The sequence below is a fragment of the Lacerta agilis genome, chromosome 7 (assembly GCF_009819535.1).
Source record: "Lacerta agilis isolate rLacAgi1 chromosome 7, rLacAgi1.pri, whole genome shotgun sequence".
In the NCBI taxonomy this organism is placed as follows: Eukaryota; Metazoa; Chordata; class Lepidosauria; order Squamata; family Lacertidae; genus Lacerta; species Lacerta agilis.
Genome location: NC_046318.1, coordinates 24121907 through 24134610, shown reverse-complemented (window position 1 = coordinate 24134610; position 12704 = coordinate 24121907). Strand labels below are relative to the sequence as shown.

At 47.3% G+C, this 12704-nt stretch overlaps 1 protein-coding gene across 5 annotated transcripts in view; it reads left to right on the top strand.

The window, feature by feature from the left end:
- The window catches only part of RREB1 (ras responsive element binding protein 1), a 52275-nt gene that overhangs the window by 25822 nt on the left and 13749 nt on the right, over positions 1-12704 (top strand). For all 5 annotated transcript variants that reach the window (XM_033154517.1, XM_033154518.1, XM_033154514.1 and 2 more), the window contains 2 exons: positions 7986-8175; positions 9667-12319. In XM_033154517.1, coding sequence (XP_033010408.1) covers positions 7986-8175; positions 9667-12319 — 2843 coding nt within the window. The remainder of the gene's footprint in view (positions 1-7985; positions 8176-9666; positions 12320-12704) is intronic.

Here is a 12704-nt window from a genome sequence, read left to right as displayed (position 1 = left end):
GAATCCTGGGAAGATGGAGGCTCTTTGGTTGGGTGGCTCCCTTGTTCAGGAAATCGGCAAGTTACCTGTTCTGGACGGGGTTGCACTCCCTCTGAAGGAGCAAGTGCATAGCTTGGGGTTTTTACTGGGTGCATCCTTGTGACTAGAGGCCCTAGTGTCATGTGTGGCCGGGAGTGCCTTTTACCAGTTGGTTTGCCAACGGCCGCCATCCCTCAACAGGGATAGCTTGACCACTGTAGCTCACACATTGGTAACCCTGAGGCTACATTACTGTAGTGCTCTCTGTGTGGGGCTGCCCTTGGATCTGGTTTGGAAGCGCCATCTGTTGCAGAACGCTGTGGCCAGATTGCTGATGAGAGGTTCTGGTCGAGAAAATGTAACACCATTGTTAAAACAACTGCACCGGTTGCCCATCTACTGCCAACGCCCTGAATAACTTGCAACGCCCTGAATAACTTAGCTCCAGGCTATCTCGGGGACCCACCTGAACCCTTCCATCCCAGCTCGATCACTGAGATCATCTTCAGGAGAATCTCGGGTTGTTCCCCAAGTTGGTGAGGCTCATTCGATGACAACGACAAACCGAGCCTTTCGTGTCATTGGCCCGGTCCTGTGGAACACCCTGCCAATAGAGATTCAGGGGGTGCCTTCTGTGCCAACTTCTAGACTTTTCTATTCTGCCAGGCCTATGCAGGCAATTAAGGGTACATCCACCACAATGGTCTACTGGAGTTTTTAATTTTTTTGCTTTTAACTTGTTTTCAACTTTTTATGAATTTACTACATGGTTTTATATTGTTGTGAACCCCTGTGATATATTTTAAAGATAGAGCGGTATATAAACAAACAAAGAAGATTTGTTACACTGCTCAGTAACTAATGTTCTCCGTAAACAGTACAATTCAAGAACATTTTTTATAAAACAAAACAAGAAAAAGCTTCATCATCATAGAACGCTGCTGCTCCTTGCTTCTCATTGACTTGAAGAGAACTTTTTAATTTGCAAAACGAAAAAAAATCCTTCCAGTAGCACCTTAGAGACCAACTAAGTTTGTTATTGGCATGAGCTTTCATGTGCATGCACACTTCTTCAGATAATCTGCGTAAGATTTGAGTGACCTGCCTTGGATTGGTACAACGAGTGGGCATGAACTAGTGACAGGCCTGGCCCCTACCCTGTTCTGGTATTACCAAATGAGCAACATTAATCCCAGGGCAAAATAAAAACAAGAACAAAAAGTGCCTGGTATTACCTTGGATTTTGGTATTGCCTTGGTGAGTGAACCCTATTATCTTCTGAAATACAAAAGTCTGGAGGGCTAAGCCCCTCCTTTGTTTACCCACCTAAGGAAAAACACGTCCTTAATCCATTGATTAGGTAAGAGAGACTCTTCCCCGCCTCCCCCCTCTTTTTTAGGGCAGTCTCTTTTGATGATGTAAAGCCTTTACATTATGCATCTTTGCCAGATAATTATGGCAAGGACAAGTCTCCTGGGGGAGTGGGAATAATGGGCCCTTTTGTTATGTTAGACAACTGGCTGGAGCAGTGAGGCCTCTTGCCATGGAATTAACTCTTCCCATTGAGCCTCTCCTCCTAGTGAACTGTCCTGAAGTTACACCCTAATTAGCTGCATTAGCTAGACAGAGCAAGGCCATCTCAGGGATGTCTCCTGTGAGGGACCATTATTATCTCTGGCTGGTGTTGGAGGCACAACACTATCCTTTTCATCCTCGCTCCCCTCCTGCCAGGGCTATTTAAAGGCAACAGTTTTCTCTGCAGCCTGCCTCACCAGAGAGGCTCCAGCTATTTCAGTGCGTTTACATAGGAATGACCGATATAATTAGCAGAGCAGGGAAATGCCACACAGCCAATAGGGCAAACAAGAAGCCGCCTGGGACTTCTACTCTCAGAGCCTTTTTCCTTGTGTGCGGCTTTCTATTCCTGCCGAGGCTATAAATCTTCTCTTAAATTGCTCATCGGCTTCAGAGACTCAAAACACGGTTTTCTGAAAGCTGCGGGGCCGATACACTTTAAAGTTGTGTTGCGTTCTTATCCTGCCTTTTTTCTCCAAAGGTTCTCTGCTCTGTATCACTGCCCCACTACTCAATTTACTGCAATCTTACTCGGCTACGAGTGATTGCCAAAGAAGAAGAGTCAATTTACCACAATTCTCTCGCATGGTTTAACCTAGGGCTGAGCGATGTGTAGTTTTCAACATCGTGATATAACCCCAGCTAAACACCGCAATATACCGGTAGATCACAATGTCCGAAATAAGGATGTAACTATGTAGAGGCAAACAGGATAATGTATTGGCAACTGTTACTACTTAGAGCAGTGTTTTTCAACCACTGTTCCGTGGCACACTAGTGTGCCGCGAGATGTTGCCTGGAGTGCCGTGGGAAAAATTGAAAAATTACTTTATATATAGTCAATATAGGCACAGAGTTAAATTTTTTAACATTTTCTAATGGTGGTGTGCCTCGTGATTTTTTTCATGAAACAAGTGTGCCTTTGCCCAAAAAAGGTTGAAAAACACTGACCGGTACGTTTTTACTTACCTTTAACACATTTGTTACAACAGAGCAGCGGGTGGCAGGAATAACGAGAGAGGCGATGACGGGCTTCGTGATTTCCCCCCACACCATGATTTTTTACATAGCACACACACATAGCGTGATTTGCGATATATTGCCATGTCGGATATTGGGAAACCATTACCACAGTGTGGACTTCTGGCCAATTATGGATGATGTATTGATACCTCACCCAGCCCTAGTTTAGGCTGAGAACCAGGTTTGATCCCTAGCATCTCTAGTTAGGGCTGGGAAGGATGTCTGGAGAGGCGCTCAGCCAAGGAAGTCTGAACTGGTTGCTTGCAGGGGGCTTGTGCCCCCCACCACACCATCTGTGTTGATCTGCCTCTATCCCCCACCCCACCCCTGGCCTTTCTCTGATTTCCTACCTCCTGTATGAAATTAGGCTGAGGATTGTCAGTCCCGTCCGAAACACTCATTCCATTAGTGCAAGAGCTTGCCCTCTCCTCCTATGTTCAGTCTCCAATTTTGCTCCTAGTGTTGTGGGAACCCCAGAACAGATTTAAGGGGGGGGTGCATGGGAGGAGGCTATTGGAGGGGAAGTTGCGTTTTCCAAGCAGAAATCCTTGTGCTGATGGAATGTGTTGCTTAGCACTATGTTGGATACAGGCCTAAATGTTTAGTAATGGTGCTGTTCCTTTTTTATTTTTTCAGGCAAAAGGGTGGTAATAGCTATAAGCTGTCTTGTTGGTCCAGCTACACACACGGGCGGGGGAAGCTTTTTAACTTTGGCTTCTTCCTTGGACATCACAGCGGCTCTTGAGAGTTGCCACTGTGCCTTCGCTCTGCTCACCGGCAACTGCAGAGCAGCTGTTTGATTATGCCGGTTCTCCTCCTCGGAGCCCATGTGTGGAGAGACAGAGGAGGGTTTTGTCCCGAAAGGAGAGCAATGTGGCAAGCTGGCTGGTGTTAACAGGGACGTTAACCAGTGCACATTTTGACAAGGGTGAACAATGAAATCCTTTCAACAAGGAATAAGTCTCTTGCTTTAAAGTGCTAACTGGTGTTCCTTCTTTTCAAAGCTGCTATATAACTATGTTAAAGAACAGCATTCCTCTCTATGCTTCGCTCCTGGAAGCGAGTTTGATTCAATTTTGTTTTTCAAACAAAGTAGCATTTTTGTAGATTTAAGAAAATGATTTCTGTTAACGACCAGTGTGTGCTATTTCAGTGTAAATGATTAAGCCTTGGATTGAGTCAGTGCAGCTTGGGTTAATTTTTTGTTTTATTACAGTGCCTAACATCTACATGGTTTTTTTTTTTAAAAGGTAGTATAGGCCTAGGCACTAACATTGGGCACATTACAAAGTTAGATATTTCTGGATTCCTGTTGGCTTTTACATGAGCGAAGTTAACTATGTGCTTAAGCACCCGTTGAAAATAAGCAGGACCTAAAAGGGTTGATGTAAAACGGAGCAGAGTTTCTCTTTGAAAATACATTCACGTACGGATAATCAAAAGTGCCTTTGAGCATGTACAAAATGCCTTCCTTTCACTGCTAAGGACCTGCAAGCAAGGAATGCACAGTAACGCGAAAAAGAGATATAAATGCAGCCCACCCACCTTTTTCTAACATGAGCTCAAAGTGGTATATATGGTTCTCACTTAATGCTCACAGCAACCCTGTGAGGTAGGTAGGTCACCCAGTGTGTTGTGGGGCTACCTCGCAAGCATATCACCTTCTGCTGTCATTTGTCGCTCTGCTTAACTCCTTCTGTCTCTCCTTCAATCACTGTGTTACGTAACTCAGCCCTTCCTTATTTGACTTGACTGTGTGGGGTATTCTTGTTGGACTGCAAGCTACTCCCTCCCTCTCTTTTTTTGACATCATCACCCACAAAGTATTTCCATATGTTTCTAAAGCTTTGTCAGTTTGAGGTGTCCAGCTCCATCCCTTTAAATAATGCTCACTCGGAAGCCATTAAACAGAAGAAGAAAAGTGGTGTTTTTTTTAAATCTGCTTTCTTCAGCACCTACAAATAGTTTGCGCTTATTGTGTACTTTTCTCATATAGTAGTAGCAGCAGCAGAAATTAGGCCCAAAAATGTGAAAAGGAGTCTCACTATATTTAAGCAAATACCGTATTTTTCGCTCCATTGGACGCACCGGACCATAGGGCACACCTCATTTTTAGAGGAGGAAACAAGGAAAAAAAAATATTTTTCTGGTTTTCCTCCTCTAAAAGCCCTGGGTGTTTTTTTTGGTTTTTTTTAAGGATCAGCTAAAAGTTTTGCAGCTGTTTTTGCAAAGGCAAAAGGCCTTTTTTTAGGATCAGCTAAAGGTTTTGCAGCTTTTTTGCAAAGGGAAAAGCCCTGGTTTTTTTTGGTTTTTTTAGGATCAGCTAAAGGTTTTGCAGCTTTTTTTGCAAAGGGGGGAAAGCAAAGCTCCTTTTGCAAAGGGGGAAAAGCAAAGAGGAAAAGCCCCATTTTTATGGGGTTTAACTCACATTTCTGAAAAAATCTTAAGGAAAGGGAGCCATTTCTACTGTTTGCAGACAGATAATCTAATCAGCCAGTCACATGTCCTGGGGAAACAAACAACCTCCCTCTGCAGCACATTCAACAAAGGAGGGCGTGGCTGAAAGGGAGCCGGGACTCTTCTCTCTCTCCCGATCTCTTGCTGATCAGCTGCTGAGCGGGGTCCTTTCAACACTCCCCTTTCTCTTTGTAAAGTAAAAAGCACAATCTGCTTTTGGCCCCTGGGCAATTCAGCTCCAGGGACCACCATTCGCTCCATAAGACGCACAGGTATTTCCCCTTACTTTTCAGGAGGAAAAAAGTGTGTCTTATGGAGCAAAAAATACGGTACTTGTTTATATTTCTTACCCTTCATTGCAGTTAGTACTAAAGCGTGGAGACCACACGAGTGCTTATTGTTAAGCTGATTTAAGTGTATTCTGGTGCTCAGCTTGGCAATGCCAGTCCAAAAAACTAGCTTCCTGAAGCAGAGGCCAAATGGTACCTTTCCCCCTTCCTTGCAAGCTGTTGTCTATGGTGCCTCCCGGTTGCTACCTATCAGTCTTGAAAAATAAGGGCAGGACTCTTCCTTTTATCGATGTACAGTAGCTGCTGGGGAGCAGCAAAACAACTCGCCAGCTGCCTCTGTGTCCGCTCCTTTTACACCACAAATAATGGCGTCCGTGATGGTTGGAGGCTAGTCAATTAACAAGCAAATGTTGTGGGCTAGTAACGTTTGACATTTGCAAGACGATGCTGGGATGAGATGAGGTCTGTTGCTCCTTGAGCTGCCCGAGATTTGCTCCAAAAAGCCCTTGTTGTCCTCCCTGCAGTACCAGTGAATTATTGAGGTCAGTAGTAGCAGGGGAAAACATGAGAGTTTGTTACTATTTCCCTTAGCCCTTGCCATCTTCCATGGACCCAAGTGGTTTGCTAAATAATAGTCTCACTGCAGCGTGTGAATTTGCAAGCGTTTTTGAGAAGCCCAAGTGGGGTTTGCAAATCCTGGGAGACCTTGAGAGTTGAGAGACTGCACTCACAATGACCCTCATTGTCTTTCTGGAGAGATTTAGAAACAAGGTGCCAGAGAGTAGGTGGGAGGTCTTGGGAAGAGTGGTGTGTTGAAATCAAGAGTGTCTGGCTGATACAGGCTGTTTCAAATGTTTCTGGGTGACTACTTTCCCCTGCTGGCTTTTGCTTCAGTTTTCCATCTGCAGGCATGACAACAGGTGTTGAGTGTTACTTCAAATGCTTTCTGGCCTTGTGGTGATTCTGTACTCGCATTATATGAAGTAATTCCAAGATACCTTCTCTCTCTGTGAAGCATTGCCTATAAATTTTCCCTAGGGCTCTGAATTGGCAGTGGTCTGTCTTGCAGTGGAAATACTGTTGCAGTAATAGTAACAGCAGCAGTGGCAGCAGCAGCAACAACAAACAATAACAATGCCAGCCTGCCAGCAACGCCTGCAAAAGGGAAAAAGTGGAAAGTGAGGTGTTCTAATGGGTTCAGGAAGCTGCTTTCTTGAGAATTGCAGTGATACCAACGTGCTATGAGGATTGGACAAATCACTGAGTTGAAGCAGTTGCAGGAGGCAGCATGTCAGCATCTTCTGGAATAAGTATAAAGAAAAGGGAAATTAAAACAAAAACAGAACTTGAAAGGCAATTGGAAAGATTTTTGTGCATGATAAAACTGCTTCCTGCACCAAATGGAATCGTTCTCTTTGCATTTGGACTTGTGGTGCTCACTTACTCAGTATGACAAGCAAAAATTTATGTTTAAAAATAAAAATGCTATGCTTAGGAAAACCCCAAGTGGTCCTCCAATTGTGGCTGGACTTCAGCTCCTCCCAGCATGGCCAGTGGCTGGGGTGGCAGCAGCAGGTGCCTGTTAGCTCTGGATGGATGAAGGACAGGGACAAGAGGAATGTTTTTGCCTGGTGCCTAAAATATAGATAATGAAGGCGCCAGGCAAGCCTCCCTGGGGAGAACATTCCTCAAATGAGGAGACATGGAAGGGGACTCCAAATGATAACGTGGAAAGTTATTTAGATAGTAAAGATTTTAAAAATCCATATATTCCAAACCTCTGAGGGATGGTTGGCTTGCTGCCATATTTATATTGTGTGACCAAAGAACACACAATGGGACACAACAATCTCAAGGACCAGGGAGGATGGGCAAGGATTTGCTGCTGGGACAAGGAACTCCAGGAACTGGTAGTGGAATAGGGGTGGGGAGGGATTTGAGGTGTCAAAATGCCAATGACCAGTCCTTTGGACATACCCACCCATTGTATGGCCTACCAGGCTGGGTTATAGCCTACTGTTTATGCATTGCGGTCTAAGTATCTGGCCTTTGTTGAGGAGCCAGGAGTCTTACTAAGCTTGTCGATATGACTGGTGAGCTTCCTGCAGCTTGGGTTATAAGCTTTGCTGTGCTGACTTTAACTAGAGAGTTTCCGTGATGTGCTTCCTTTTGATGCAACTCTGAAAATACTAACTCAAGTATGGTACATCCTTGTGTTGCATTGCCACACTGTCACTGTCCCCTCACACTGTTCTCCAACACCATGACAGTGGTACGGAGAGCTGGATCTGAGCCTCTGTGTATCGCGCCAAGGGTATATAGCTGGTTGACTTTTCCTTCTTGTAGCCTCAAAGGACTGCTGACCTTCTAAGACTAGAAGATGGACAAGAGTAAGAAAACAGGTGCAGCTTGCCCTTAGGCAAGTTGTAAAATACAAACTCCTGTTGGTTTTGGTGAATGTACTGGTATTATTTGATAAGTAGCTAACAAAGTAGATGACAATAGATGGGTGTTCTGTTTTTGTTGGGGGTGGGTGGTATGAGGTTTGCTGAACATTTAATCAGGTATGTGACATGGTACTTTAAAATTCTTCATAAGTTCTTTTTCTTCTTTTCCCTCCAGGTGTGACATCTGTTGCCTTTCCTTCCGCACGCACCGGGGTTTGTTGCGGCATAATGCTGTTATTCATAAACAACTTCCAAGAGACCCACTGGGAAAGCCTTTTATTCAGAATAACCCTTCGATTCCTGCAGGCTTCCACGATTTGGGATTCACAGATTTCTCCTGCAGGAAATTTCCTCGCATTTCTCAGGTATCTGCCCCATTTGGCTTTCCTTCCTTCCTTCCTTCCTTCCTTCCTTCCTTCCTTCCTTTCTTTCTTTCTTTCTTTCTTTCTTTCTTTCTTTCTTTCTTTCTTTCTTTCTTTCTTTCTTGGAACAAAGCACTTGGAGTATCAACTGGCTTGGGTCCAAATCAACATACTTAAAACCTGCACACATTTGCGTCCCATAGAAAAGAATTAAATATTAAACAGAAGCCATGGAGGATACTTTTACAAGGAAGTTTTGCTTAAATAAAAATAAAAATGAGGAAATGGTGCTGTAGGAGGACCTCAGCAAGTCATATCTCTATGGGGCTTAACAGCTCCCCAAAAATAAAACTGAGATTGGGTATGTTTAAACACAAAATCAAATTACCAGAGCCTAGCTGTGAGAGCCAGTGTGGTGTAGTGGTTAAGAGCGGTAGACTCGTAATCTGGTGAACCGGGTTCGCGTCTCCGCTCCTCCACATGTAGCTGCTGGGTGACCTTGGGCTAGGCACACTTCTTTGAAGTCTCTTAGCCCCACTCACCTCACAGAGTGTTTGTTGTGGGGGAGGAAGGGAAAGGAGATTGTTAGCCGCTTTGAGACTCCTTCAGGTAGTGATAAAGCGGGATATCTAATCCAAACTCCTCCTCCTCCTCCTCCTCCTCTTCTTCTTCTTCTTCTTCTTCTTCTTCAACAACAGGTGCTAATGTCATCCTGGGGAGTCCTATTGATGAATATTATGTCATGATCTTCATTGACTCTTGGCTCCACCCACTGCATTGACCAATCTCAATTGGTCTGCAGCTCCCAAGAGGGGAAAAAATCATTGCCTACCCCTTACCTTATAGGATAATGTTTTTGAAAATTGTTTCTGACTGTGATATGGGTATACACTCCAAAGCATTACTTCATGCAGGACTGGCTACCCAGCAAACACATGGAATCATTGGCCCAGGTGCTCACCCTGGAGAGAAAGTCAAGCATCTTAAAAGATTTGTAAATGAAAGGTTGAGGTTCAATACCTAAGTGGCAGACCAATTTGGTCTTTGAGAGGTGCAAATGGACTCTCCCATTGCCTTCTAATAATTAGAGATGAGTGTGGAAGGGGCAGTTTCTGTGACAGGAGGGACTTGCTGAAGGTTGAGATGACTTTTTGACCCACAGTCCCATAGTCGCTTTTCAAACAGCCTCCTTAGGACAGCTGATTGTCAAGGATCTAAAAATCTGCAATTTTCATAGTTATGTCCTACCGGTAGCTCCTCTCACAAACCTTAAGATCCTCCTCAGAGACCCTTCCTCAGGTGCCCCAGGGGATTCAAGTATTGTTTGGTTTGTATGCTGCTAAGGGAATATTTTTGACGGGTGACTCCATAAATTCAGCAATTAATAATTATGTACAAGGAGTATACAAGCTAGCTGCTTCAGGAGAGTAGATGTTTTCTCCTTCACCTCTGGTTGCGTGATGTTTATTTGTGTTCTCGTGTGGTGTCTTGTAGGTCTGGTGTGAAACGAACCTGCGACGGTGCATCAGTGAATATCACCGGTATGTCTGCGAGGTGTGCAACAAGGCGTTCCCCATGCGCTCAGCGCTCAAGCTGCACGCAGAGACGCATGCCGCGGATCAGGAAAGAGACAAGCACGAGCTGCCCTCGGAGGACCCGGACCGGAAAGCTTACATGGCATCCTTGGGGCTGCAGCATACCAAAGACGTTGAACCTGCCCAGCAGGAGGAGCTGGCTTCAGATGAGGCCCAAGAAACTCAGCTCCAAACACTGAAATGTAACCTACCTCAGGAACCTGGTAGTGCTAACCAGTTGAACATGTCTCCTCTGGAGGCTGCTTCCGTGGAAGGGCCGTTCTCTGTCCTCGCCCCCACAAAAGAAAACATGAAGCTCCTGTCACTACAGCATTTCCAGAAAGGCTTCATCATCCAGCCTGACACTAGCATTGTCGTCAAACCCATTTCTGGCGAGCTGGCGGACATCCAGCAGATCTTGAAGATGGCTTCCTCTGCAACGCCGCCGATAAGCCTCCCGCCCCTCTCGAAGGCGCCTCCTGTCCCCTTGCAGTCCCTCTTCAAGCACATGCCTCCACTGAAGCCAAAGCCCTTGGTGGCGCCCAGGACGGTTGTCGCAACTTCGACGCCTCCTCCGCTGGTCAGCACTCAGCAAGCCTCGCCCGGGTGCATCAGCCCAAGCCTTCCTCCGGTGCTGCCCAAGCCGCTCAGAACCTCTGAAGAGTTGACTTTGGCCTCTCACCTTCCTCATGGTAAAGCAGGAACCAAATCCAGCCCTTCTCCCCAGGCCAAGGCGGAGATGAAAACGCAGCTGGAGCAAGACAGCATCATCGAGGCCCTGCTGCCCTTGACGATGGGTGGGAAAATCAAGCAGGAGGTCATGGAGCGGGACTTCAAAGCCATGATAGCCGGGGCAGCAAGCAAGAAGGCCCCCGCCGTGAGGAAAATGACGTTCCCGTGTCACTTGTGCAAGCAGGTATTCGCATTCTCCGGGGTCCTGAGGGCTCACATCCGCTCCCACCTGGGCATCTCCCCGTACCAGTGCAACATCTGCGACTACATTGCAGCCGACAAGGCGGCGCTGATCCGGCACCTGAGGACGCACAGCGGGGAGCGGCCGTACATCTGCAAGATCTGCCACTACCCTTTCACTGTGAAGGCCAACTGCGAGCGTCACCTGCGGAAGAAGCACCTCAAGACGACGCGGAAGGACATCGAGAAGAACATCGAGTACGTGGCCAGCAACGCCGCGGAGATGGTGGACGCCTTCTGCTCTCCGGACACGGTGTGCAAGTTTTGCGGGGAGGACCTCAAGCACTACCGAGCTCTCCGCATCCACATGCGGACGCACAGCGGCTGCCAGAAGAAGAAGCCGTTCGAGTGCAAGGAGTGCGGCACTGCCTTCTCGGCCAAGCGCAACTGCATCCACCACATCCTCAAGCAGCATTTGCACATCCAGGAGAGGGAGATCGAGAGCTACGTGCTGGCTGTGGACTGCACACCCCCAGAGAGCCAGCCGGGCACCTTGCTTCTCGAAGACAGCGCCTACCTAGACCGCAAGCCCATCGCCCCGTTCCTGGAGTCGCAGAACGGCTTCTTGAGGGGCGCTCCTTCTCACGCATCGATCAAACTCGAAAACGCAAGCAGCTTCCCTATGGAATTCGACGAGCCTCTGGACTTCTCGCAAAAGAACAAGGACCTGAACTCTGTGCTGGTGAAGCAGGAGAGCCCGTTCGGGTCTTCTGTTTACGATGGCTCTATGGAGCCCATAGACTTGTCGATCCCCAAAGCTCCAAAGAAGGAAAAGGATGACGGTGCCTCGAGTCAGGATACAAAGGAAGGGCACGAGGAGAATCTCCACAACGGCCAGCAGTCTCCTCCAGTGAACAGCAACCCGGAAAACAGAGCTCCCGGACATTCCCAGCCCTTGAAGGGTCCACTGCATTTGACAGTCCCAATCATTTCTCCCTCCCTCCTGGGAAATGCTGCCTTGCTTCGGCCCTTGAGGCCTAAGCCCCTCTTGCCAAAGCCCCTTGTGGCAAAAGAGCTGCCACCCCTTGCTTCCATTGCGCAGATTATTTCATCCGTGTCGTCTGCTTCCGCTCTGTTGAAAACGGACGCTGCGGACTCTGTCCCTAAAGCAGCTGCTGGCCCTGAGAAGCTCGGGACCCCAAAACCGAAAGCAGCTCCCGCAGCTGCTGCCCAGGCGGACCCCATCGTTTCCACTGACTTGATGCCGCATGCATGCAGCCCCAACGGGCCCCAGAAGTCCACCACATCTGGGTCTGTGAAAAAGAGAGGCCGGAAGAAGGGGGCAAAGAACAAGCTGAAGGCAAGCAGCAGCAGCAGCGTGGACCTGGAGTCGAGCGGGGAGTTCGCCAGCATAGAGAAGATGCTGGCAACCACAGACACCAATAAGTTCAGCACGTTCCTGCAGTCGACGGAGGACTTCAAAGAAGCAGCGGCTGACCCAAACGGAACCAGTGAGGAGGAGAAAGAAACGGCCGAAGACAAACTCCTGCGGGGAAAGAGAAACGCCTACTCAAATTGCTTTCAGAAAATCAACTGTCCCCATTGTCCGAGAGTTTTCCCCTGGGCGAGTTCCTTACAGCGGCACATGCTCACTCACACAGGTAAGAGAGTTTTTATTGTGAAATGGCCTTGGGGACCTATGCAACGGATGCTTTCTGTAGGGGTGGGGTGTGTGTGTGTGTGGGGGGGTCATTCTGGCCCAAGGGAAATTGCCAGGAGGAACCAGCTTTAGTACACAGAGCCTGGAAGGGTGCGGTGGGATTGTTCAGAATGGTGTGAGCTCTTACCCAAGTTTTCAAGTGCGTGTCCATACGTTGTTGAATAGGCCATTTGTAATGACTGACGCTAGATGTATTGGATCAGCCTGCGTGTAATGCTACAAGAATATAAGCTTGCACAACTAAACCATGGTACCTTGAAAACCAGGAAGGAAGTGATGGGAGTGGAGTTGGAGGGAGCACACATGCAAGCTTGGGGATTGTCCCC